Source organism: Balearica regulorum, unplaced genomic scaffold, assembly GCF_011004875.1.
Source record: "Balearica regulorum gibbericeps isolate bBalReg1 unplaced genomic scaffold, bBalReg1.pri S41, whole genome shotgun sequence".
NCBI lineage: Eukaryota > Metazoa > Chordata > Aves > Gruiformes > Gruidae > Balearica > Balearica regulorum.
The window spans coordinates 93,171-117,055 of record NW_022679031.1 but is presented as its reverse complement, the minus strand read 5'-3'; the positions used below and the strand labels follow the sequence as shown (position 1 = coordinate 117,055).

Sequence of the window (23,885 nt, the reverse complement as noted above, 5' to 3'; positions counted from 1 at the left end):
CCCCCCCCCGCAAATCTCAACAAAACCACTTTTTTTTTTCCGGGTTTTATTTGTTTTATCAAAACTCCGCGCGGGGCCACCCTTCCCCCCCCACTCCACCCCCCCCCCCCCCCCGGCCCGGCTCTATCCACCCCCCCCCAGGGCCCCGTGTGCGCCATGGCGGGGGGGGGGGGATGAGGGACCCCCAAACCCCAGCTGACCCCCGCTGGGGGAGGAAACGGGGGTGGGGGGATGAAGAAGAAGAGGAGGAGGGGGGAGGGAGGGGGTTGGGGCACGAGGGTTACACAGAGGCTTGGTCCCCAGCCCCCACCAGCCCCCCCCCCCCCATGTTTGGGGGGGAAGGGGGGGGCGTTCAGAGGCAGCACCCCCCCCCCCCCCCAGCCCCCCAAACCAACCAGGGACAAACCCCCCACTACAGCAGCCAAGGGGGGATGGGGCAGCTCCCTGCCCATGGGGGGTGGGGGGGGTCTTGGGGGGCTGTGGGGGTCCCCGGGGGGGGGGGGGAGGGGGGGGCAGGAGGAGGTTGCCCCCCCACCCCCCCCCCCAGCAGCAGCCCCCCCCCCCTCTGCATTATCGCAGGACGATGGCCCAGTCGTCACCGATGCGGACCCCCGGCTTGCGCAGGGTGAGGACGGAGGTCTCGGCCTCGTGCTGGAAGTCGAGACGGATCTCGGAGCCATCTGGGGGGGGGGGAGAGGGGCACAGGGGGTGATGGGGGGGGTTAGGGGGGTGATGGGAGGGTTAGGGGGGTGTACCCCACCCTAGGACCCCCCCCCCAAAGCCCCCTACTCACCCGCAGGACGGAGGACGACGGCAGCCGGTTTCCCAGCGCCCAGGATCACCACGCGCTCCAGCCACACCGGGGTGTCGAAGGAGCCCCGGGGGTCCGCAGAGCTGCGGGGAAGGAGAAAGGGGGGTTCAGGGGGGCCCCGGGGGGGTCTGGGGGGGGGTAAGGGGGGGCCTAGGGGGGGGATACCTGGCTGTCAGCGTGTTGCCGGCAAAGGTGAACTGCCGGTGCAGGTAACGCGCCTTCGTCTCGTAGTCAAAGCTCTGCCCGTCGTCCAGGAAGAGATCGCCCTCAGCCGTGCCCTGGGGGACACCGAGGGGGGGTCGGGGGGGGTCAGGACGGGTCGGGGGGAGTTTGGGGGGGTGCGTGGGGGGGGTCTGCACTCACCTGGGGGCTGAGGGCCACGTAGAGGGTGAAGGGGTCCCCCCGCATGCACTCGGTGGAACGCCGCGCCCGTTCCTGCCGCGGCACCACCGTCCCCCCGCGCTGGAACACCGGCACCTGGGGAGGGGGGGAGAGATGAGGAGGGGAGATGGGTGTGTCCCCCCCCCACCTCCAGCCCCCCCAAAACCACCCCCCAGCCCCCCAAACCCCATCCCCATCACCCACACTGCTCATGGTCACCGGCACGTAGAGCGTTTGGGGCGCGTGGTGCTTCTGGTGGGAGGCGACGTCGTACCAGACCTGGAGGGGACCAGAGAATGGTTGTAGGGGGGGGGTAGGTTGGACCCCCCAAAATTTACAGCCCCCCCCCCCCCCCAAAATCTCACCTCTCCCTTGCCGGGCAGATAGACCTGCACGCCACGAGCGCCCTGCTCCGTCACGGGGTGCACCAGCAGCGCCCGGTCTGGGAAAAAAGAAGGGGGGGACCGCGGGTGGGGATGGGGAGACCCACGACAAAGGTAGGGACGCCTCAGGGGTGGGGGTGACGCCTCAGGGGTGGGGGTGACCCCACAGCAAACCCCCCCCTCCCCTCACCGATCATGTACTGGTCGTCGATGGCGAAGGTGGTGGCGTCCTCGGGGTACTCCATCCAGAGCGGCCTGGGGGAGGCGAGGAGAGGGGGGTGTCACGGATCGGGTGGGGGATTTTGGGGTGGTGGGGGAACCCCCGGGGACCCCTTCATCCGCTCACCTCATGACGGGCAGCCCTTGGCGGTGGCTGCGGTAAAAAGCGGTGTACCAGTACGGCAGGAGAGCATAACGCTGGCGGATGGCGGCGCGGATCAGCGCCGCGTTTTCTTCCCCGAAGAGCCAGGGCTCGCGGCGCGCCGTGTCCAGGTGAGCGTGGGCGCGGAAGAAGGGCTGGAAAGCGCCCGCCTGGTACCACCGTACCAGCAGCTCCGCCTCGGGGTTCTTAAAAAAGCCCCCCACATCCGCTGCGGGGACAGGAGGGGGTCAGGACACCCCCTTCCCGGCACACCGAGCACCCCCCCGCCCCGCCTTCCGCTCCGCGTCCCCCCTCACCGCCGCAGAAGGAGAGACCGGCCAGCCCGAAGCTGAGGCACATGGGGATGGAAATCTTGAGGTGCTCCCACTCGGCCGTGTTATCGCCCGTCCACACCGCGCCTGCGGGACGGGAAGGTGTGAGGGGTGTGGGGGGGGAAGGGGGTGTCACACAAACCGGGGTGGGGGGGGAGACCCCCAGGGTGAACCCCCTTCCCCTCACCGTAACGCTGGGAGCCGGCGAAGAAAGCCCGGCTCAGCACGAAGGGTCGGTGCCGCCCACCCGAGCGTCGGATCTGCCCTTCGGCCGTCGCCATTTGCTGCGGGGAGAAGGAATTAGGGGGCGGGGGGTGGAAAAAAAAAAAAGCTGCGTGGGATTCCCCCCCCCCACACACACCCCCCCCCCCTCCGTGTCGGTGGGGGGGCTGCGCTCACCACGTAGAGGCCGTAGAGGTTGTGGAGGTCGCGGTGTTCCCAACCGCCGTGGTGCACGGCGTCTTTGTGCATCGTCACCTCGGGGCCGCTGAAGACCGAGGGCTCGTTCATGTCGTTCCAGGTGAAGAGGTTCTCGGTCGAGCCCTGGGGGGGGGGGGGGCCCACGGCGATTGGGGGGGACCCACAGCGATTGGGGGGGGGATTGGGGGGCAGAGGGGGACACGAGCGATAGGGGAAGGCGGCGATTTGAGAGCAGAAGGGTAGCGGAGAGAGGGGGTGGCTACTGGGGGGGGGCAAACACCCGCCAAGGGGGGCTGACGGCGATGCGGGGGGGGGGGGGAGTCCTCACCTCGTACTGGTCGTAGGCAAACATGGAGGCCCACCACGCGCGCATCTCGGGGTTGGTGAAGTCGGGGTACGCGGCGGAGCCTGAGGACAGCGCAGGGGTCAGCATGGCCCCCCCCAACCCGCCCCAGAACCCCCCCCCCCACTCCCAAGCCCCGCTCACCCGGCCAGCACCAGCCCTCGTAGTCGCTGCCGTCCTTCGTCTTGACGTAAAAGCCGCGGGAGCGCAGCTCGTTGTGGACGCGGTACCCGCTGTCCACCTTGATGTGGGGGTCCACGATGCTGACCATCTTGGGGGGGCAGAAAACGCACACGTCAGCACCCGGCGGGGCCCCGCAACCCTCCCCCCCCCCCCCCCCAAAAAATCCCTTTTCGGGGGTCGCCCTACCTTGCGTTTCTTGGCGGCCAACCGTTCCAGCATGTCGCGGGGTCGGGGGAACTTGCTGGGGTCCCAAGTGAAGTAGCGTTTGCCGTCGGCATGTTCGATGTCCAACCAGAGAACGTCGCAGGGGACGGCGTGTTCCTCGAAGCCCCTCTCCACCGCCGCCACGTCCTCCTCGTCGTTGTAATTCCAACGGCTCTGGTGGTAACCCAAAGCGAAGAGGGGGGGCAACGCCTGGGTGCCTGCAAGGTTGGGGAAGGGGGGGAACAGCAGGGCTCGGAGTAGGGTCCCTGGCACCCTCCGTTCGCGCGCTCCCCGCCCCCCTTCGCCGATTCCCCCCGCGTTACCGGTGAGGGAAGCGTACTGCCCCGTTACGGCGGCAGGCGCGGGGCCCAGCAGCAGAAAAACGTCGACGATGCCGCTCTCCGACATCCAGTGCACGTCGGTCTGCGGCGTCTCGCCCCCACCCTGCATGTAATCCAACAGCTTCCCAAAGAGCGTCTGCGGGCGGGGAGGGGGTGTGGGGGTACGTCAGAGCCCCGTCAGACCCCCCCAAAAACCCTTCCCTAACCGCCCGCCCCGCACCTTGCCGGCCGTGTTGGAGCTGATGTCCACCCAGGTCTCGGCGGCGTTGAGCCAAAAGATGCCGAGGGTGCGGCGGGCGCTGTGTGCCAGGAGGAGCGGGACGGAGCCGTAGAGCGCCATGGGGTTGTAGAGCTCGTACTGGAAGACGTCCAGGTTGTAGAGGCGATACGGGTCCCCCCCCCTGCGGGAGGCCAGGAGGGTCAGCGTCCCCACCCCACCAGCGGTGCCACCGTCACTCGTCACCCTCCCTCCCCGCCACTCACTCGGTGGTGCGGAGCCGCAGGCTTTCGGCGTGTTCGGGGATGCCGTAGACGTGCTCGAAGCCGGGCAGGGAGAAATCCAGTCCCACCGAAGTGGGTCCTGCGATGGGGACAAGGTGGGGGTGAAACCAGGAGCCCCCACCCCATACCGGCACGCCCCGCCACGAGACGGGTCTCACCGTTGGGTTTGGTGTCCGTGTGAGTCTTGAACGTCTCCTCCCAGGAGCCCGGCTCCTCCGCGGCCTCGGCTGCGGCCTCGGTGGGCTGCGGGGCCAGCTGCCGTTAGGGATGGGTGGCCAGAGGGCTTCTCCCAAAAAGAAAGGGGGGGGGGCCCATCTCTCTGCTGGCCCCCCCAGCACCTCACCCAGAGCCCCCCCTCCCCGTAATACCTTCTCGCTCTGGTTGCCGGCATCCTCCGTCCCACCGGCAGCTTCCTCCTGCCCCTCGACAGCCGCCCCCTCCTCCGCCGTGGGCTCCCTGGGGGTGTCCCTGGAGAAGGGGGGGGGACACAACACGGGATGGTTACGGGGTGCCGGGACGCCCTGGTCGCCGCAGACAGGAGTCACACGCGCAGCAGTTTCGCGGGGGGTGTGTGTGTGGGGGGGGAACGACACGGGACACCCCGGCAGGCACTCGCTTGGGGCCCCAAGATGGGGAAACCACCCCAACCAACCCCCCCCAGCTCGCTCGGGGAAGGGCAGGGGGGGTGCAGCTCCTCACTTCTAGGGGGGATAGGGATGGCCCCGGCCGCTCCTGCCCCCTCCTCCTCCCTCTCACCGGGGCCTGCCTGGCCCAGGGGGCTCTGGGGGGGACGCTGTCCCCTGGCCGGGGCTCCCGTTGGGGGCCCAGGAGAGGAGGGGTGGGTGTGGGGGGGCAGAGACAGCAGCAGAAGCCACAGATTTACCTATGGAAAAGGGTCTTGATCTTATCCCACAAGCTACCGACCGAGCTACTAACTTTATCCGAGAAACTGGGGCGCGGGCAGGGGGGGAAGCGCAGCCAGAAACAGAAACACAGCGAGAGTCAGTGCGAGGAGCCGCCGGACGGACAGACGGACGCAGCCCGGCCCGGCCCCCCCCCCCCAAACCCCTTTCCCCACGAGCTGCCCTCCCTCTTGGCGGGGACGAGAGGGGGCCCCTTTGGTGCGCTGCCGTTCCCCCACCCTTCCCCGGGGTTTACCTTCACCGGTGGGGAGCGGGGACAGCCGGGCACCCCAAGCTTCCCCAGAGAGGTGGGGGGGGGTTGCTGGGTGCCCTGGGTGGAGGAGAAACCTGGGGGAGGGGGAGCGGGGGAGGCCGGGACAGCTGCCCGCCCTCGGTCGTACTCACGAGTCCCGGCGGCGTCGGAGGTGCTCGAAGAAGAGGAGGCCGCGGGCGTTGACGCTGCAGAGCAGCTCCCGGCCCTGCAGCAGGTCCATGCGGAACGGTTTCTCCGTCACCAGCAGCCGGTGTCCCGCGGGGCCCAGCGACAGCTCCAGGCTCCCCTCGTCCCGCCCCGTCACCGTCAGCCTGTCGGGAAGAGGGGGGGGGGTGCTGAGGACGGCCGCGTCCCCCGTCCCCCTCCCCAACCTCACGTTCCCTCCGCCTCGGCGCTCACCGTTCAACCGGCGGCTCCGCCACCAGCACATCCGGCACCTCGAACCGCGGTCGCGGCGGGTTCAGCTCCTTGATGCGGATGCGGGTCATGTTGCCCTGCAGCCCCCACAGCTCCAGCAACAGCGGGACCTGGACGGGGGGGAGGGAACAACACACACACACGGCGTCAACGGGACAGCACCGGCCCCCCGCGTCCCCTTCCCCGGTCCCGCACGCACCTTGGTGGCTTCGTTGACAAGCTGCAGCCTGGCAGCGTCGGGCCCGAGCTGCAGCGATTCCAGGAGGGCTCGGTACGGCGAATGCCCGGGCTGCAGGCCGCGCTGACGCCTGAGGTGGAGGGGGGAGACGGGAGAAGCTGAGCACCAGCCCGGGGCCCGGCCTCCCCCCCTTCCCCGCTGGGTGCGGGGGGCGTGTGTGTGTGTCCGTCCTCCCCCCCCCCCCCCTTCCCCGATACCCACCTGCAGAAACCGCTTTGTTCGCACGTCTTGAAGTTGCTCCGGTCCACGGCCAGGGCGGCCCCGAAGCAAAGGGCCGCCCAGAGCAGCAGCGTCGTCGGTCGCCGCCTGCGGGAGGGGGGGGGGGGGTGAAGGGGGGTGGGTCAGGGCGAAGGGCAAGGCCGTGGCCTCGCCTCCGCCACGGCGGGGAAGGGGACGGGGGTGGGGACACACGCACACGCCGGATCCAACCGAGGAAGGGGAACGGGGAGCGGGGCACCACCGGGATTGGAGGGGGGGGGGGGGGGCTGTGTGGAGGGGCTCGGCCGCAGCTCGGGCCTGGGGAGGTGGGGGGTCCCGGGCGGTGGGGTCTCCCGGTGTGGGGAGCCCGAGGGACACGTCGGAGAAGAGCGGGGGGTTCCCGGGACGCGGGGTCCCACCGAAGGGGAGGGGAGGGGATGGGGGGGGGGGTGTCCCGGCCGTAGGATCCCCCCGGCACACGCTCACCTCCCCGGCGCCGCCGCCATCTTGGATCAGGCCTGACCCTTCACCCCGCCCCTGGCCCCACGCCGCCGCCTCCCATTGGCTGAGGGGAGCCCCACCCTCGAACCCGCCCTCGACCACGCCCCATAGTGAGGGCGGAGCTCGAGACCCGCCGGCCAGCGCGCGCTCCCCGCCCCGCTCCTGTGCACGTGGTTGCCAGGGGAACCGTAGCCCCGCCCCCTCCGTCCCGCGATTTGCGGGCGAAGGAGTGAGAGATGGGAGCTCCCGCAAATCAGAGCAGGAGCTAGGGAAGAGGCGGGGACACACCGTGTAGGGGGGGACAGCAGACCAATGAAAGCCCGGAAAAGCTGAGTGACACATCCGTACGCCCAATCAAAACGCCCTCGCCGGCCCGGGGTCCCACCGCCCACTGAGGGCTTCCCCGGCAACGCCCCGCCCCCGCGGTCATGACAACCACGGCCATAGCAACCGCGGCCCGCCTCTTCCGGGGAGGGAGGCAGCAGCCGCCAATCAGCAGTGGCGGTAGGCGGCGACCAATCAACAAGCGCCGTTGGACGTCGTCGGCGCGGCCTCGTTGAGCGGCAGGAGAACGGACCAATGGAGACGGGAGCGACCGGCCGGTCCGGATGCCAATCAAGCGCGTAGGGGCGGGGCGCCGCCAGGCCGCTGCTTTGTGGTGAGTGGGGACGGGGGGGGGCGCGTGAACTGGGACGGGCCCCACCGGGCCTGGACGGGCCCCACCGGGACTGACCGGGCCCCACCGGGGCTGACCGGGCCCTTCCACACCGGCCCTGCCGCCTCCCGGCCTGGGCTTGTCCCTCTCAGCGAGCCGGACTGGCACCGGTCTCCTACGGCCCTGTCACCGGGTCGGGCCCGGTTAACCTCCCCTGCCCTGTCACCCCGCAGGCCGGCAGACACCCCCCCGCCCCGCCCCGCGGGACGCCATGGAGTTCCCCGAGCACAGCCGGCAACTGTTGCGGGGGCTGCGGGAACAACGAGCCCAGGGTTTCCTTTGCGATTGCACCGTGCTGGTGGGCAGCGCCCCGTTCCCGGCCCATCGCGCCGTCCTGGCCGCCTGCAGCGCTTTCTTCCACATGTGCTACGCCGAGCGGTTGGACAAGGGCGACTTGGTTTGCCTGAACAGCGAGATCGTCACGCCGCCCGCCTTCGGGCTGCTGCTGGAATTCATGTACGAGGGGCGGCTGGCGCTGGCCACCACGCCGCTGGAGGACGTGCTGGCGGCCGCCAGTTACCTGCACATGAACGACGTCGTCAAGCTCTGCAAGAAGAAGCTGCAGGCACGCGTGCCGGCCGAGGCCGACAGCACCAAGCGGGAGGAGGACGCCCCTGGCAGCCCCCCGCTGCCCCCCGCCACCCCCCAGCAGCGCCCGCCCAGCCCCGGGGCGCCCATCCTGGCCCTCCCCGGCCCGGCCCCCCAGGCTGGGGGTGACGAGGAGCAGGGCGCGCTCCCCCCCGAGCCGCCGGTGCCCCGCGTGGACGTGGCCGACACCACGCAGCCCGGCATGGAGGGCGACTGGCCCCGCGCCGCCCCCCAGGATCTCCCCCTCCCCAGCCCCAGCAGCTCGACGGAGGCCGCCCCCCGTGCCGCCTTCCCCGGGGGTGAGCTGCCCGCCCCGGGGGGGCTCTGCGCCGGGCCCTGGGTGCCCACCGCCCCTGGGGGGCTGCTGCCCAACGCTGTCAAGGTGGAGGCCATCGTCATCTCTGATGAGGAGCCCGAAGCAGGTGCCCGCCGCCCCGCCAGCATCTTCCCCGGGCCATCCCGTGCCCCGCGGCCCACGGCCTTCGGGGAAGCGTCTGGGGAGCCGCTGCCCTTTGGGCTGCCGGCCTTGCGGGAGCCGTTGTTCCTGCCGCCGCTGGAGGGGCGCGGGGGCTTCGGGCTCTTCGCCGAGGAGGCTCCGACCTGCCCCACCTGCGGGAAAACCTTCTCCTGCTCCTACACCCTGCGCCGCCACGCCACCGTGCACACGCGGGAGCGTCCCTACGAGTGCCGCCATTGCCTCCGCAGCTACACCCAGTCCGGGGACCTCTACCGCCACATCCGCAAGGCCCACAGCCACGGGCCGCCCACCCGCGGCGGCGCCCACGCCGATCACGACCGCGACTGCGACAACCCGCCTTAAGAGGGGACGGGGCGGTGGAACCGGCGGGCGGAGGGACCCGGGGGAGGCGAGGGGGCGGGGCGGGGGGCGTGGCCCTGCGGCGGGGGGGCGGAGCGGGTGTACGGCAGTCACGTGGGGCCGCGAGGGAATAAATCGCCGCTGGAAACGGGCAGCAGGTGGTCCCTGAAGGGGGGGCGGGGCCTGAGGGCACACCCACGCTTCCATTGGCTCTCGCGTCGCCCAATGATCGAGCGGCGGCGCCGGCGCACCTGCCTTGGGACGGCGCATGCGCGCAGCGGCGGCGCGGTCCGGGTTGCGCCCCCTGGCGGAGGGAAGGAGTTCGGCCCCCCCCAGTCTGTCCCAGTCCCCTCCCGGTTGCTCCCAGTCCTTCCCACTCCCGTCCCAGTCCCATTCCAGCCTGTCCCAGTCCTGTCGGGCCCCAGTCACCCCACTTGGTCCCACCCCAGTCCCTCCCAGTCTGCATTCCAGTCTGTCCCAGTCCCTCCCACTCCCTCCCTAGTCCTTCCCAGTGTGCCCCAGTCCCTCCCAGTCCCATTCCAGTTGGTCCCAGTCCCTCCCAGTCTGTCCCAGTCTGTCCCACTCCCTCCCTAGTCCTTCCCAGTGTGTCCTGGTCCCTCCCAGTCCCATTCCAATTGGTTCCAGTCCTTCCCAGTCCCATTCCAGTTGGTCCCAGTCCCCTCCCAGTCCCTCTGTCTGCCCCTAGTCCCATTCCAGTCTGTCCCAGTCCCTCCCAGTCTGTCCCACTCCCTCCCTAGTCCTTCCCAGTGTGTCCCAGTCCCTCCCAGTCCCATTCCAGTTTGTCCCACTCCCTCCCTAGTCCTTCCCTGTCTGTCCTAGTCCCATTCCAGTCCCTCCCCAGTCTGTCCCAGTCCCTCCCAGTCTGTCCCACTCCCTCCCTTGTCCTTCCCTGTTTGTCCCAGTCCCATCCCAGTCCCATCCCAGTCCCTCCCCAGCCTGTCCCACTCCCTCCCAGTCTGTCCCACTCCCTCCCTAGTCCTTTCCCGTTTGTCCCAGTCCCATCCCAGTCCATCCCAGTCCAGGCACACCAAGGCTTAAAGCACTTTAATCACAAAAATAGAGCTCTGTGCGGCGGCACCTATAAAAAGGGGGTCTGGGGGGTGGGGTGGGGGGGGGATCGGGGCCAGGCGCCCCACGCCCGGGGCAGGGGTGGGGGGGGGTGTGGGGGGGCCGTCCCGGGTTGGACCGGGCCAGAGTTAATTCCCACCAGAAGCTGGGACGGGACGCGGCCAGGACAGGCGACCCAAGCCAGCCCCGGGGAAGCATTCCACACCGTACGACGTCATGCTCAGTATAAAAAAGGGGGGTTAGGCGGGGAGGGGGCGGCGCGGCTCCGGGACGCGCAGCTCAGGGACGGTCCGGTTTCGGGACGGGTCTGAGCGCGCGATCCGAGTGGTTGGGTGAGAAACCGCGTTGCGCGTCACCCGCGTTGCGCGGTCTGTTAAACGCCGGCGTCGTTATTTCCCCGCGCCGTCCCGGCAAACCGCCCTTATCCCAACCCCCGAGGTTTCGCCTTTTCCCGTCCCCCTCCCCATCCCACCCCGGGGGCGAGCGAGCGGCCGCGTGGTGCTCGGCTAAACCACGACGGTGGCCCCCGGGTGAGGGGCGCAGGCCAGGGCCCCCCCGAAGAAGGTGGGTTCGGTGAGAGGATGCAGGAGGAGGAGGAAGAGCAGGACCCCCAGCAGGTAACAGGGCAGCAGGGCCCGGCGCCGGGGGTGTTCCAGCGCCGCCCCCACCGCCGGGAACCCCATGGAGTTGCAGAAGGAGTGACACAGCACCGGGCCCGCCAGGTGACCTGCGGGACAGACGGACGGACGGAGCGGGGTCCGCGGGGCTGAACCCCCCCCCGCCGCCGTGTGTCGTCCCCCCCCCAACCCTGCCCGCGTCCCACCTGTCCTGAGGAAGATGAAGGCCGTGTAGGCACCGAAGACAGCCGTGTAGGAGAACTGGAAAGCTGCGGGAGGGGGAAAGGGCGGTCAAGGAGGGGCTGAGCACCCCCGTACCGCCCCTCCCGGGAACCCTGTGCCCCCCCGGACTCTCCACACACCCCCCCAGGCACCCCAAATCCCACCCCAGGCACCCCAAATGTCCCGTAAGCACCTTATGCCCCCACCCAGGCACCCTACACGCCCCCTCCCCACCCCGCATCCCCCCTGGGCACCCTACCCCACCCCAGGCAATCTGTATCCCCCCCCCCCAGCACCCCAAGGCCCCCCCAGGCACCCCATAGTCGTGTCCCGTTCCCCCCTCCCAGCAGTACCTGCCGACATGAAGATGCTGCTGACGGAGCCCTGCCGGAACCGGAGCTGCTCGATAACGTGGTGGAAATGAGCTGGGGGGAGAGAAAGGGGCTGTGAGGGTCAGTTTGGGGGGGTCAGGGGGGTCCCTGGGGGGGCACACTCACCCACGCCAAAGAAGAGGGGGCAGGCGAGGACGGCGGGGCCGGGGCCGGTGCAGGGCACCAGCATGGGCAGCATGCAGGCGCGGAAAACCAGCTCCTCCGTCAGCGGGGCCACCACCTGGTTCCGCAGCCAGCGCACGTCGCCCAGGCACAGCGCCCAGAAACGGGGGTCTGCGAAGGAAGGGGGGGGGGGGGTGGGGTCGGGTGGGTGGGCACGGCCGCACCCCAAAACCCGCCGCCGCTGACCTCAAAACCCACTGCACCGCTCGGGGTCTCCCGACCCCACAGTTTCCCCCCCACCCCTCAAAAACCCAACTCCGCCACCCCCAAACTCACCCCACCCCATTAATCCACCCAGGTCCCCAACAACAACCCCCCCAAAATCTGCTGCTGCCCCCTCCCAAGGCTCCCACCCTCCTTGAGACCCCTGACCCACCGCCACCCACCCCTGCCCACCCCCCCCCAAATCGCGCGTCGTCCCCCTCCGTTTACCGAAAGCCACCCTGACGCCGTCGAGCCAGCGCCAGGGACAGTCCATGGAGAGCTGGATGAGGGGCCCCAGGAAGAGGATCTGGGGTAGAGGGGGGGATTAGGGGGGGGTCGGGGGGGCCGTGCCCCAGCCCCCCCACCCCCCACACCTACCATGGTGAGCAGCAGCGGAAGGAGCGTGGCCGGCACCAGCCCCTCCAGGCGCAGCCCCAGCAGTGCCGGCAGTGGGGTGTCCGGCTGCGGGGAGGACAGAGGGGTCAGCACTACTTGGGGGGGGGGGGTCCACCAGCGCAAACCCCCCCCCCCAAATTAAGCTCCCCCCCCCCCCCAACCTCACCTTGATGCCCGTCAGCTCCTTCCAGAGCCAGACGAAGGCCGGGGAGAGCCCCGAGACCACCAGGACGCTGGTGAAGCGCCGCTTGATGACGGACGGGTGGTCCCTGCGGCCAAGGGGGGGGGGTGTCAGCGTGGGGGGGGTCCCCCGACAGCATCCCCACCCAACAGACACCAAGGAGCCCCCCCAGGACCCTACAACTCCCCCTTACACGCTCTATGAACCCCCCAATGCCCCAAAGACCCCCTCCCAAGTACTCTCAATACACCCCATAAACCCCAGCAGGACCCCACGACTCCTCTCAGACACCCTGTAGACCCCCCCAGACCTCCCCCAGGTGCCCTACAGACCCCCCCATAGCCCCCAGGTGCCCTATAGACCCCCCCCAACCCAGCATGGGTACCCCCCAGACCCCCCCCATTTGCCCTCAGGTACCCCCCATACCCCTTCAGGTACCCCCCAGACCCCCCCCAGGTACTCCCCATACTCCCCCCAGACCCCTCCATACCCCCCCAGAAGCTCCCCCAGACCCCCCATTCCCCCCCAGACCCCCCATTCCCCCCCAGGTGCCCCCAGACCCCCCCATTCCCCCCCAGACCCCTCCATACCCCCCCAGAAGCCCCCCCAGACCCCCCATTCCCCCCCAGGTGCCCCCAGACCCCCCCAGAAGCCCCCCCATTCCCCCCCAGACCCCTCCATACCCCCCCCAGAAGCCCCCCAGACCCCCCATTCCCCCCCAGGTGCCCCCAGACCCCCCCATTCCCCCCCAGACCCCTCCATACCCCCCAGAAGCCCCCCCAGACCCCTCCATACCCCCCCAGAAGCCCCCCCAGACCCCCCATTCCCCCCCAGGTGCCCCCAGACCCCCCCAGAAGCCCCCCCATTCCCCCCCAGACCCCTCCATACCCCCCAGAAGCCCCCCCAGACCCCTCCATACCCCCCCAGAAGCCCCCCCAGACCCCCCATTCCCCCCCAGGTGCCCCCAGACCCCCCCAGAAGCCCCCCCATTCCCCCCCAGACCCCTCCATACCCCCCCCAGAAGCCCCCCCAGACCCCCCATTCCCCCCCCCCCCCTCCTCCCCGGAGCTTCCCCAGCCCCGTACCGCGGCAGGGGGCTGCCCCAGACGTAAAGGCTGCCCACGTAGGAGCAGGCCAAGCTGAGACAGGCCAGCACGGCGGCCCAGCACGGTCCGGGACCTGCTGCGGGGGCCGGGCCTGCTCCCGGTGCCGCTCCCGGTGCCGCTCCCGGTGCCGGCCCGGCACGACCCGGCGCGGCCCAGGACGAGCCGCCCGCGGCCTCCGACACCGCCATGGCGCCGCGGGGCGGGGCCAAGGCCGGAGGGGCGGGGCCAGGGGCGGGGCCAAGGCCGACGGGGCGGGGCCAGGGACGGGGCCAAGAGCGAAGAGGCGGAGATGGGGCGTGGTCAGTGGCTGCCGGGCGGGGATAGTGGTCGAGGGGCGTGGCCGTGGGCGTGGCTACGGGCGGTGATAGGGGCTGTGGGGCGTGGCCAGGCACGGCGGGGATGGGGCGTGGCCATGGGGCTGTGGGGCGTGGCCATGGGGCTGTGGGGCGTGGCCTGAAGCAGGGGGCGTGGCCTGAAGCAGGGGGGCGGGGCCTGAAGCGGGGGGCGGGGCGTAGCGAGGGGATGTGAACTGCGGGGGAGTGGAACTGGGATGGGGATACTGGGACCGACTGGTGGGGGAACTGGGAGTGATGGGGGGAACTGGGACTGACTGGGAGAGCTGGGACCAGTGGGAGGAACCAATTACAGCTGGGGGAACTGGGACTGACTGGGAGAGCTGGGACCAATGGGAGGAACCAACTATAACTGGGGAAACTGGGACCAACTGGGGTAACTGGGACTGACTGGGAGAGCTGGGACCAATGGGAGGAACCAATTACAGCTGGGGGAACTGGGACCGACTGGGGGAACTGGGACTAACTGGGAGAACTGGGACTAACTGGGAAAACCGGGACTGACTGGGAGAACTGGGACCGATGGGAGGAACCAACTATAACTGGGGAAACTGGGACCAACTGGGGTAACTGGGACTGACTGGGAGAACTGGGACTGATGGGGGGAACCGTGACCAAGGAAGGAAACTGGGACCGACTGGGGTAACTGGGACCAACTGGGGGTGTCAATCCATCCCTCAGGCTCCGTCCCCGTCCCTCAGGCCGTCCACTCAGCCAGGCCGGCCACCTCCCGCCACCACGCCTGCGGGACGGGGGGGTTAGCGGGGGGATTAAGGGGGGGACACGACACCCCCCTTGGGACACACCCCCCCCCCCCCGGTGACAGCCCACCTGCCCCTCGCTGCTCTGGGGACGCGTGTCCCCTTCCTCCTCCTCCTCCTCCTCCTCCTCCTCCATCTGCCGTCCCCTCCGCACGCAGGGACCCTCCGAGGCGGACCCTGAAGGGGGGGTGGCGGGTCCCCCCCTCCCTGGCTCGTCCCTCACCCCGCCGGGGGTCCCCCGGGGCGCCGGGGGTCTCGCAGGAGGCGCAGGGCAGGAGGCATCGCTGGGTGACCTCGGCCAAGCTCCGCCGGGCGGCCGCCGCCAGCGCCGCGGTGTCCTCGACCTGCGGCGACACGGGGAAGCGTGGGGGGGTGAGAGACACACACCCCCCACCCCCCCTTTTCCCCTTTCTGGGGTCCGCGTGTCACCCCCCACGCACACACACCTGCATGGTGCGCAGGCAGGTCCGGCGGAACCGTGCGCTGGTGCTGCCGGTCACCACGGCCGTCACCGCGTCCAGCACGACGGGCAGGGACCGTGCCAGCCGCTCCTGGCTCTGCGGGATGGGAAAACGGGGCGGGGGGCGAAGGTGGGTCACGGTGGGCTGGCACCCACCCCCCTGCCCCGGCACCCACCTCATGCCGGCGGCGCAGCTCCTCCAGCGCCGGGTGGACGAGGGTCCGGAGGCCGCGGGTCAGCGCCGGGCGGCTGCTCAGCAGCGTCTGGTCCAGGTGGGCCAGGAGCAGCCGGCGGGCGCCTGGGGAGGGCGGCTGTCACCGTTTGGGGGGGGGGACGCACACGACTGGGACACAAGGACCCCCACCCTACCGCCGCAGCCCGCCAGCCCCCACGTACCGGCGTCGTACGCCTGGAAGGGATCGTCGTGGCGGAGGAAGAGGAAGAGCAGGAGGGTCTGGGGGTGACGGTCCCCAACCGGGGCACCCGCTCCCTGCCGCACCACGTAGGTGGCATCGGGGGTCACCAGCTCTGCAGGGACAAGATGGGGTGCTGGGGGGGGGGGGTGTGTCCCACCAGCAGGACCCCCACACCACCACCACCACCCCCCCTGTAACCTTCCTCGCCCTCCGGAGGGGTGCGGGGGGCCGCGGTGAAGCCGAATCGCTCCCAGTCCGTCAGCCAGGAGGGATCCTGGAAGAGCCGGGGCAGGGGCGGCGCGGCCGGCAGCCCCACCGGGTCGTAGAGGAACAAGTGGTCAAGGTCAAGGACAACGGCCTGGCCTGATGCGTGACCCCCCCTTCCCGGCACGCCGACCCCCCCCCCCCACACACACACACACCCCCCCCCAGGATATGGCGACGGCGGCGAGGCGGGTGGGCAGGTTGGGGGCCGGGCGGTGGCAGGGGCAGAGAGCGGCAGCGGGGAGGACGCTCAGTTCCCCCCCCAGCCCCACGGCGGCAGCGGGTGGGGGGACGCGCAGCCGGATGGGGGTCCCCAACGCGGGGTGGATCCTGCTGCAGCGGGGGGCACCCCCGGGTTCTGCTGGCCTGGGGTGGGGGGGGGGGGGGGAAGAGATGGGGGAGGTGGGTGCTGTGCCCACCCGGTCTCTGGGACGCCCAGCACCCCGGGGACAGTGAGGCCACGCCAGCCCCCGTCACCCCCCCAGGCCACCCTGTCCCCATCCCAGTGACCCCCCCCAGGCACCCCATCCCTGTCCCCATCCCAGTGACTCCCCCCCCCCAGGCCACCCTGTCCCCATCCTGCTGACCCCCCCAGGCACCCCATCCCTGTCCCCATCCCAGTGACCCCCCCAGGCACCCCATCCCCATCCCAGTGACCCCCCCCAGGCACCCCATCCCTGTCCCCATCCTGCTGACCCCCCCCAGGCACCCCATCCCCATCCCAGTGACCCCTCCCAGGCACCCCATCCCTGTCCCCATCCCAGTGACCCCCCCAGGCACCCTGTCCCCATCCCAGTGACCCCCCCAGGCACCCCATCCCTGTCCCCATCCCAGTGACCCCCCCAGGCACCCTGTCCCCATCCCAGTGACCCCCCCAGGCCACCCCATCCCCATCCCGCTGACCCCCCCAGGCCACCCCATCCCTGTCCCCATCCCAGTGACCCCCCCAGGCACCCTGTCCCCATCCCAGTGACCCCCCCAGGCCACCCCATCCCTGTCCCCATCCCAGTGACCCCCCCCAGGCCACCCCGTCCCCATCCCGCTGACACCAGGCCGTACCCTCTGCATCCTGGTGACCCCGAGCCCCCCGTCCCCCCCCCCCCCGTCCCCAACCCGGCAGTGCCCTACGGTGCAAAGTGCCGGCTCTGGACCCGCAGCCGCGCTCCCGGCAGCGCCCCGGCGCTCTCCTGGCTGTGGGACCCAAGGACGGGGCTGGCACTGGGCTGGGACCCCCCCTGGGCTGGGACCCCCCCTGGGCTGGGACCCCCCCCCCCGGGCTGGGACACCCCCCCATGTCCCTGTCCCCCATCCCAGGTCCCTGTCCCTCCTCCTCACCCCCAAAAAGGACAAGCCAGGGGGTGAGGGGTGATGCCAGGGTGGGGGGTGACCCCAGATTGTGGGGTGTCCCTGGGGTGGGGGGGTCTGTGGGGCGGGGGGTGACCCCTGGATGGGGGGGTGTCCCTGGGGCGGGGGAGTCCCCGGGGTGGGGGGCATCCCTGGGGTGGGGGGGTGACCCCTGGATGGGGGGGTGTCCCTGGAGCAGGCGGTGTCCCTGGGGTGGGGGGGTCTGTGGGGCGGGGGGTGACCCCTGGATGGGGGGGTGTCCCTGGAGCAGGCGGTGTCCCTGGGGTGGGGGGTCCCTGGGGTGGGGGGGTGACCCCTGGATGGGGGCTGACCCCAGAGTGTGGGGTCTCCCCGGGGTGGGGGGGTCCCTGGGGCGGGGGGATCCCTGGGGTGGGGGGGTCCCCAGGGTGGGGGGCATCCCCAGAGTGTGGGGTGTCCGCAGGGTGGGGGGGGGTTGCCCCCAGGGGCTCACCCGTAGGTGTGCGAGGCCACGGCACCGTTCACGCTGACGCAGAAGTGAAACTCCACCTGGGGGGGGGAGGTTGGGGGTCAGCACGGGGAACCCCCCCCCCCCCCAAATGGCTGCACCCCGGTGTGTCCCCCCCCGTCGGCGGTACCTCGGGGTACACCGCGCTGGTCTTGTGCAGGAACCGCCGCAGCTCCGCACAGTCGGACGAGAGCGTGCTGGGGCGGGGGCTGAGCTGTGGGGAGCAGGGAGAGGGCCGGGGGGGTTGGGGGGGCACCCCAATGACCCCCCCAAACTGAACCCCTCCGGGTAGGCAGACCCAGCACGGGGCAGGGGGTGTCCGGCTTGTTCATACCAGTTTGGGGACCACCCCAGCCCTGCCAAGGGACTGGGACCAGTTTGGGGACCAGCCCCCCCCTGCCTTGACCCCAGCACGGGTTTTGGGGTGCCACCCACCCCTCGGTGACCCCGTTCCGCCGTCCCCCCCCCACCGAAATCAGGCCGCCCTGGCTATATTTAACCGCCTGCCCTACTTGTGGCTGGGGCCGGGGCTCCCGGGGGGCCCCCCGGCCCCGATTTCTCCCCCCCGCAAGGTCACCCTGGGGTGTGGGGAAGGAAGGTGGGGGGGGGGGGCCGGGGGTGGGGGTGCGGGGGGTCCCCCCAGAGCCCCCCCAGCCTCACCTGGAAGGTCAAACGCAACCGGGCTTGGTGCAGGATCCGGCCGCAGCACGGGGCGGGGGCGCGGGGGACCCCCGGCAGCTCCAGCACCCCCCGGGGGGCTGCAGGGGGGTTGGGGGGGGGGGGGCACGGTGAGGACCTCTGAGGTTCGGGGGGGCATTTTGGGGGGGGGCACAGTGAGGACCCTCAGGGTTCAGGGGGGGATTTTGGGGGGGGGGAGCACCGTGAGGACCCCCAGGGGGTCGGGAGGGGGTTTGGGGGGGTGGGCACAGTGACAACCTCTGAGGTTCGGGGGGGGATTTTGTGGGGGGCACGGTGAGGACCCCCGGTGTGCAGGGGGCATTTTGGGGGGGGGGGAGGCACACCGTGAGGACCCCCGGGGTTCGGGGGGGGGGGACCGTGTCCGTGTCCTACCTCCCCGCAGGGCTTCAGCGCCGACACCGCAGCTGAGCTCCCCGGCGGCCGCCACTGCAGGGACAAGGGGGGTGTCAGGGTCCCCTCAGCCCCCCCAGACCCCCCCTCCGAACCCCGGCCCCCCCACCCCACCCACCCACCGGTGACGGTGCAGCGGGCACGGCCCGTGTCCCCCTCTGCCACCAAGGCCACCAGCAGCGACCCCCGTCTCTGTTCCCCGCTCTCGGGGGGCCGCAGGCCCAGGAACAGCCGCTCCAGCACCTGCGGGCACAGGCGGCGATGGAGGGGACCCCCAGACCCCCCTTCCCCAGGGACAACCCCCCCCCCCCCAGGGCCCCCCCCCTCCATCCCAGGGACCCCTAGACCCCCCCAAGAACCCCCTTCATCCTCCCTGGGGACCCCTGCCCCCCCCCCCCGATCCCCCCCTCCTCCCTAGAGACCCCCTAACCCCCCCAAATCCCCCCTGGGGACCCCTGACACCCCCCCCCAGAGACCCCCTAGCCCCCCCCAAATCCCCCCTGGGGACCCCAGCCCCCCCCTCCTCCCTAGAGACCCCCTAGCCCCCCCAAATCCCCCCTGGGGACCCCTGACACCCCCCTCCTCCCTAGAGACCCCCTAGCCCCCCCAAATCCCCCCTGGGGACCCCAGCCCCCCCCTCCTCCCTAGAGACCCCCTAGCCCCCCCAAATCCCTCCTGGGGACCCCTGACACCCCCCTCCTCCCTAGAGACCCCCTAGCCCCCCCCCAATCCCCCCTGGGGACCCCAGCCCCCCCCTCCTCCCTAGAGACCCCCTAGCCCCCCCAAATCCCCCCTGGGGACCCCAGCCCCCCCCTCCTCCCTAGAGACCCCCTAGCCCCCCCACATCCCCCCGGGGGCCCCCTGACCCCCCCCCCGAGACCCCCTAGCCCCCCCAAATCCCCCCTGGGGACCCCTGACCCCCCCCTCCTCCCTAGAGACCCCCTAGCCCCCCCAAATCCCCCCTGGGGACCCCTGACACCCCCCTCCTCCCTAGAGACCCCCTAGCCCCCCCAAATCCCCCCTGGGGACCCCAGCCCCCCCCTCCTCCCTAGAGACCCCCTAGCCCCCCCAAATCCCTCCTGGGGACCCCTGACACCCCCCTCCTCCCTAGAGACCCCCTAGCCCCCCCAAATCCCCCCTGGGGACCCCAGCCCCCCCCTCCTCCCTAGAGACCCCCTAGCCCCCCCAAATCCCCCCTGGGGACCCCAGCCCCCCCCTCCTCCCTAGAGACCCCCTAGCCCCCCCAAATCCCCCCTGGGGACCCCTGACCCCCCCCCCGAGACCCCCTAGCCCCCCCAAATCCCCCCTGGGGACCCCTGACCCCCCCCTCCTCCCTAGAGACCCCCTAGCCCCCCCAAATCCCCCCTGGGGACCCCTGACACCCCCCCCCCCCCCGCACCGCGCGCACGGCCTCGCCCGCCATGTCGCGCCCCCCCCCCCCTTTCCCGCGAGCGCCCCCTGGCGGCGCGGAGGAAGGGGGCGCCAGGGACGGACACACCCCCCCGGAGGAGGGGCGGGTCGCCATGGCAACAGGCGGGGGGGGGGGCCCCGCAGCGCCCCCTCCCCCGGGCGGGGCCGACGGAGCCGTCACCATGGTAACCACCCCTCCCTCCCTCCCCCGCGGCGGGGCCCAGACCGAGGCGCCGGTCCGGGTTCCCATGGCAACGGGGGGGGGGGGGATATGATGTACCGGGGAGGGGGGGGGATGCGGGGCAGCCCCCTCCCCCCCGGTCCCGGTATCCCTCCCCCCACCCCCCCCCCCCCCGGTGCCCCCCACCCCACCCCCCCGGCTCGCTGTAGCCCCGCCCCTCCGGTGCCACTCTGGCCCCGCCCCCGCCCCGCCCCTCCCGGCCGCGCCGCCGCGGGTGTGATGAGCTGCCGCGGCCTCAGCCCGCTCCGCCACCGCAGCGCGCAGGTAGGACCGGGCCGGGGCGGCGGGGAGAGGCGGGGGGGGGGGGGAGATACACACCCACACCGAGAGGGACCCCGCACCCCGATCCCGCACCGCACCGGCTCCGCATCCCCCCCCCCCCCCTCATCCCGGGGTTCCCCGGCCCCGCATCCCGTCTCGGTCCCCGCCGGTTCCACTCGGTCCCGCACCCCCCCCCCCCCGCCGCCGCCTTTCCCCGGCATTGCGGCAACCGCTCCGCACCCCGCAGCACCGGGCAGGGCCCCCCCCCCGCTTTGTCCCGGGGTCCCGCCGGTGCTGCGGGGGCTTTGCTGGGGGTCACCGACCCCCCCCCCCAAACCCCCCGGCCAGCCACGCGTGTCCGGTTCCCCCCCACCCCCCCACGGGCCCGGCGCGGGGGGGTCCGGGGGGGGTCCGGCCGCTGATCCCCGCACTAAGAGCATTAACTGCCGGGCGGCGCAACCCGAGAGCCGCCACCGGGGGGGGGGGGACACGGGGGGACACGGGGACCCCCCCCCCACGGACACAGGGACCCCCCCCGGCACGGGGACCCCCCCCACGGACACGGGGACCCCCCCCCCGGCACGGGACGGGACCCCCCCGGGGGATGGGAGGATGGAGGGGGGGGCGCTTAAGGGGTTTTTAGGGGGGTCGGGGGTCACTGGGGGGGGGGTGTGTCTTGGGGGGGTGCTGGGGGGGGGTCAGGGGTCCCCGGAGAGGATTGAGGGTTCTTGGGGGGGGGCTCGGGGGGTCACTCGGGGGGGTCCTTGGGGGGGGGGGGTCAGGGGTCGTTAGAGACGAAGGGGGGTACTGAGGGGTTCAGGGGTCCCTAAGAAGGATGGGGGGGTCCCTCACAGGCTGGGGGGGGGGCAATGGGGGGGGTGGGTGTCCCATGTCACCCCCCCCCTTACCTCCCCCCCCCCCCAGCTCTCCCGCACCTGCCCTGCACCATCCCCTGTGGGAACCCCCCCCCAGGTGACAAGACCCCCCCCCTAAGTGACAACCCCCCCCTCCCCAGGTGACAAGGACCCCCCCCCCCCAAGTGACAGCCCCCCCCCCCCAGAGCGGCCATGCTGTCCCCCCCGGCTTACGACAGCCTGGAGCTGCAGCGACAGTACGGCGACGTCAACAACCGCTGGGACGAGGACGAGGAGGAGGAGGAGGGCGACCATGAAGGCAGCTCGGCCCGACGCTTCGAGCGCTCCCGCATCAAGGCGCTGGCAGGTACGGGGAGGGGGGGACACACACACACACCCCCCCCAAAAAATAAGACAAACCCCCCCCCCCCCAAAATAAAAGACGTGAGAAGAGAAGCTGAAAATGAGAGAGGAAAGGTAAAAATACAGGGGGGAGCAGCGGCAAAACTGGGGAGAAGGGGGGGGTTGAAATATAAGGGGGCGTGTAAAGAAATGGGGGGGGGGTTTAAAATGAGGGGGGGGCTCCCCTAAAAAATAAGGGGAGCACCTCAAAGTGGGGAGAGGCAGCGCGAGCTAGGGAGGGACAGGGAAAGATGGAGAGGCGCCCCGAAAATGGGGGGGGGGGGACAGCCCAAAAAGAAGGTGGGAGCGCCCCAAAAACATGGGGGGGGCATGCCAAAACAAGGGGGGGAGCACCCCAAAAACACAAGGAGACAGGCGCCCGCGTCCCCGCGAACACGCGTGCGCGCGCGTAAACGCGCGTGAAAAACACGCGCGTGCGCGCGTGTTTTTCACGCGCGTTTGCGCGCACGCGCCGACGCGCAACCGCCCCGTGTACTCACGCGTGCGTGCACGCGTGCCGAGCCGCCCCGACCTGTTTCGATGTAAATCCCAGCGCCGCCCTTGCCCTGCCCCCCCCAGCACCCAGCCCCACAGCACCCAGCCCCACAGCACCCCCCCTGACCCACCCGCCATGGGTCCCACCTGGGTCCCCCCAGTCCCTATGGGGCTCCCCAGAGCTCCACGGGTGCCTTCGGGGTCCCCCTGGGACCTGTGGGTACCCCCCAACCCTATAGACGCCCCCCCCAACCCTATAGACGCCCCCCCCAACCCTATAGACACCCCCCCCAGGCCCTATAGAGCCCCCCCAGACCCTATAGAGCCCCCCCAGACCCTATAGGTGTCCCCTCAGGCCGTACGGGTGCCCCCCCCCACCCCACAGGTTCCCCCTGGGTCCCCCCCAGACCCTGCAGCTGCTCCCCCCACCCCGCTGCCCCCCCCAGACTCCATAGGTTCCCCCCCCGGGGTTCCCACGAACCTCCCTGAAACCACCGCACCCCCACACCCCCCCACACCCCCCCCCCCGCCCCCCGAAACCGGCACACCCAAACCCCGACGGGAGCCGCCCGACGCCCCCGGACGCCTGGGTCCCCGCGGGGGGGGGGGGGGGGGAAGGGAGCTGGGGGTGCACCCGCACGCCTGGGTCCCCTCCTCACCTTGGGGGGGTCGGGGGGGGGGAGCCGGACCCCTGGGACCCCTCAGCTGGGGGGGGGCACCCAGGTGTCTGAGGGGGCAACCGGGTGTCTGTGGTGGGCACCCAGGTGTCTGGGGGGGGGCACCCAGGGGTCCAAGGGGGCACCCAGGGGTCCGGGGAGGCACCCAGGTGTCCAGGGAACACCAAAATGTCCGAGGGGGGGGGACCCAGGGGTCTGGGGGGGGCACCCAGGGGTCCAGGGAACACCGAAATGTCCGAGGGGGGGCACCCAGGGGTCTGGGGGGGGCACCCAGGGGTCCAAGGGGGCACCCAGAGGTCCAGGGGGGGCACCCAGGTGTCTGGGGGGGGCACCCAGGTGTCCAGGGAACACCGAAATGTCCGAGGGGGGGGCACCCAGGGGTCCAAGGGGGCACCCAGGGGTCCAAGGGGGCACCCAGGGGTCCATGGGGGGCACCCAGGTGTCTGGGGGGGGCACCCAGGTGTCCAGGGAACACCAAAATGTCCGAGGGGGGGGCACCCAGGGGTCCAAGGGGGCACCCAGGGGTCCAGGGAACACCGAAATGTCCGAGGGGGGGGCACCCAGGGGTCTGGGGGGGCACCCAGGCACCCGGCCGCAGCCCCCCTGACGTCCCCGGGCACCGGACTCTGCACCGGCCTTGGCCGAGCACAGGGGGGCCGGGGGGGGGGGCTCGGCACGTGTCACCTCCGCGTCTGGCTCTGCCCACCCCCCTCGGGGCGTGCACACGCGTGTGCACCATGTGCCGACCCCGTGTGCCCACCTGCACGTGGCCATACCCGCACCCGCACACGCGTGTGCGCCGTCACTCCTCGTGCCGGCCGCTCGCGTGACCTGTGTTCGCCTGGGCCGGCCCTCGCACGCCCGATTGCACACGCGTGTGCGACGCACCTGACCGCTGACCCTGCGCACGTGTGTCTCCCACCCTGGCCCGTGCTGGCTGGTGGTGCACACGCGTGTGCGTGGCGGTGGGTTCTGGTCGGCGGTGCACGTGCATAGATGTGCCCTCAATTCCCCGCCAGACCCCTCACAGCCCCCCAAAACCCCCCAATTCCCCCCCAGACCCCTCACGGCCCCCCAAAACCCCCCAATTCC

General features: G+C 71.5%; 4 protein-coding genes across 8 annotated transcripts; 1 reads left to right on the top strand and 3 right to left on the bottom strand.

Moving 5' to 3' along the window:
* Window positions 1–325: 325 nt before the first annotated feature.
* GANAB (glucosidase II alpha subunit) lies at window positions 326–6,867 on the bottom strand. Of its 3 annotated transcripts, none has more exons than XM_075741434.1 (25): window positions 6,776–6,867; window positions 6,293–6,397; window positions 6,053–6,161; window positions 5,836–5,963; window positions 5,568–5,747; window positions 5,144–5,209; window positions 4,629–4,728; window positions 4,419–4,503; window positions 4,243–4,339; window positions 3,980–4,160; window positions 3,742–3,862; window positions 3,401–3,636; window positions 3,176–3,302; window positions 3,017–3,096; window positions 2,668–2,811; window positions 2,456–2,552; window positions 2,254–2,355; window positions 1,922–2,165; window positions 1,766–1,830; window positions 1,558–1,634; window positions 1,397–1,471; window positions 1,175–1,288; window positions 977–1,089; window positions 794–894; window positions 326–680 (listed from the first exon to the last, which is right to left on the bottom strand). In XM_075741434.1, exons 1-25 carry the CDS (start codon window positions 6,793–6,795, stop codon window positions 571–573), a joined length of 2,877 nt encoding a protein of 958 aa, XP_075597549.1. In that variant the 5' UTR covers window positions 6,796–6,867; the 3' UTR covers window positions 326–570. The 3 variants fall into 3 exon arrangements, with proteins under 3 accessions (XP_075597549.1, XP_075597548.1, XP_075597550.1); XM_075741433.1 differs by having other exon boundaries at window positions 328–680; window positions 3,742–3,895; XM_075741435.1 differs by lacking the exon at window positions 5,144–5,209 and having other exon boundaries at window positions 331–680; window positions 3,742–3,895.
* Window positions 6,868–7,298: 431 nt separating this feature from the next.
* On the top strand, window positions 7,299–8,950 carry ZBTB3 (zinc finger and BTB domain containing 3). Its single transcript, XM_075741439.1, has 2 exons — window positions 7,299–7,448; window positions 7,679–8,950. Exon 2 carries the CDS (start codon window positions 7,717–7,719, stop codon window positions 8,911–8,913), a length of 1,197 nt encoding a protein of 398 aa, XP_075597554.1. The 5' UTR covers window positions 7,299–7,448; window positions 7,679–7,716; the 3' UTR covers window positions 8,914–8,950.
* Window positions 8,951–10,369: 1,419 nt separating this feature from the next.
* Window positions 10,370–13,513, bottom strand: RCE1 (Ras converting CAAX endopeptidase 1). Its single transcript, XM_075741440.1, has 8 exons — window positions 13,259–13,513; window positions 12,159–12,261; window positions 11,975–12,058; window positions 11,825–11,903; window positions 11,336–11,503; window positions 11,192–11,263; window positions 10,823–10,885; window positions 10,370–10,726 (listed from the first exon to the last, which is right to left on the bottom strand). The coding sequence occupies exons 1-8, from the start codon at window positions 13,465–13,467 to the stop codon at window positions 10,506–10,508; spliced, it is 999 nt and encodes a 332-aa protein (XP_075597555.1). The 5' UTR covers window positions 13,468–13,513; the 3' UTR covers window positions 10,370–10,505.
* A 799-nt stretch (window positions 13,514–14,312) lies between these two features.
* Window positions 14,313–21,592, bottom strand: TOP6BL (TOP6B like initiator of meiotic double strand breaks). Of its 3 annotated transcripts, none has more exons than XM_075741436.1 (14): window positions 21,454–21,592; window positions 18,576–18,696; window positions 18,436–18,489; window positions 18,025–18,122; window positions 17,495–17,578; window positions 17,350–17,405; window positions 16,662–16,724; window positions 15,708–15,899; window positions 15,468–15,604; window positions 15,250–15,381; window positions 15,030–15,151; window positions 14,840–14,950; window positions 14,464–14,737; window positions 14,313–14,374 (listed from the first exon to the last, which is right to left on the bottom strand). In XM_075741436.1, the coding sequence occupies exons 1-14, from the start codon at window positions 21,532–21,534 to the stop codon at window positions 14,343–14,345; spliced, it is 1,557 nt and encodes a 518-aa protein (XP_075597551.1). In that variant the 5' UTR covers window positions 21,535–21,592; the 3' UTR covers window positions 14,313–14,342. The 3 variants fall into 3 exon arrangements, with proteins under 3 accessions (XP_075597551.1, XP_075597552.1, XP_075597553.1); XM_075741437.1 differs by lacking the exon at window positions 21,454–21,592 and adding an exon at window positions 19,853–19,877; XM_075741438.1 differs by lacking the exon at window positions 16,662–16,724.
* Window positions 21,593–23,885: the final 2,293 nt, after the last annotated feature.

What these genes read in the sequence shown, in the direction of transcription:
- ZBTB3 (XM_075741439.1), top strand. Translation starts at nt 7,717, where the DNA reads ATGGAGTTCCCCGAGCACAGCCGGCAACTGTTGCGGGGGCTGCGGGAA.
- TOP6BL (XM_075741436.1), bottom strand. Translation starts at nt 21,534, where the DNA reads ATGGTCGCCCTCCTCCTCCTCCTCGTCCTCGTCCCAGCGGTTGTTGAC. An exon ending in GGTTGCGTTTGACCTTCCAG is followed by an intron (nt 17,579 to 18,024) that starts GTGAGGCTGGGG and finishes TGCTCCCCACAG; the next exon opens with CTCAGCCCCCGCCCCAGCAC. An exon ending in CCTGCCTGCGCACCATGCAG is followed by an intron (nt 14,738 to 14,839) that starts GTGTGTGTGCGT and finishes GTGTCGCCGCAG; the next exon opens with GTCGAGGACACCGCGGCGCT.
- RCE1 (XM_075741440.1), bottom strand. Translation starts at nt 13,467, where the DNA reads ATGGCGGTGTCGGAGGCCGCGGGCGGCTCGTCCTGGGCCGCGCCGGGT. An exon ending in TGGGGCAGCCCCCTGCCGCG is followed by an intron (nt 12,262 to 13,258) that starts GTACGGGGCTGG and finishes CCTTGGCCGCAG; the next exon opens with GGACCACCCGTCCGTCATCA. An exon ending in CAGCATCTTCATGTCGGCAG is followed by an intron (nt 10,886 to 11,191) that starts GTACTGCTGGGA and finishes CCCCTCCCGCAG; the next exon opens with CTTTCCAGTTCTCCTACACG.
- GANAB (XM_075741433.1), bottom strand. Translation starts at nt 6,795, where the DNA reads ATGGCGGCGGCGCCGGGGAG. An exon ending in GCTCCAACACGGCCGGCAAG is followed by an intron (nt 3,896 to 3,979) that starts GTGCGGGGCGGG and finishes CCCCGCCCGCAG; the next exon opens with ACGCTCTTTGGGAAGCTGTT. An exon ending in CGAGGGCTGGTGCTGGCCGG is followed by an intron (nt 3,097 to 3,175) that starts GTGAGCGGGGCT and finishes CGCTGTCCTCAG; the next exon opens with GCTCCGCCGCGTACCCCGAC.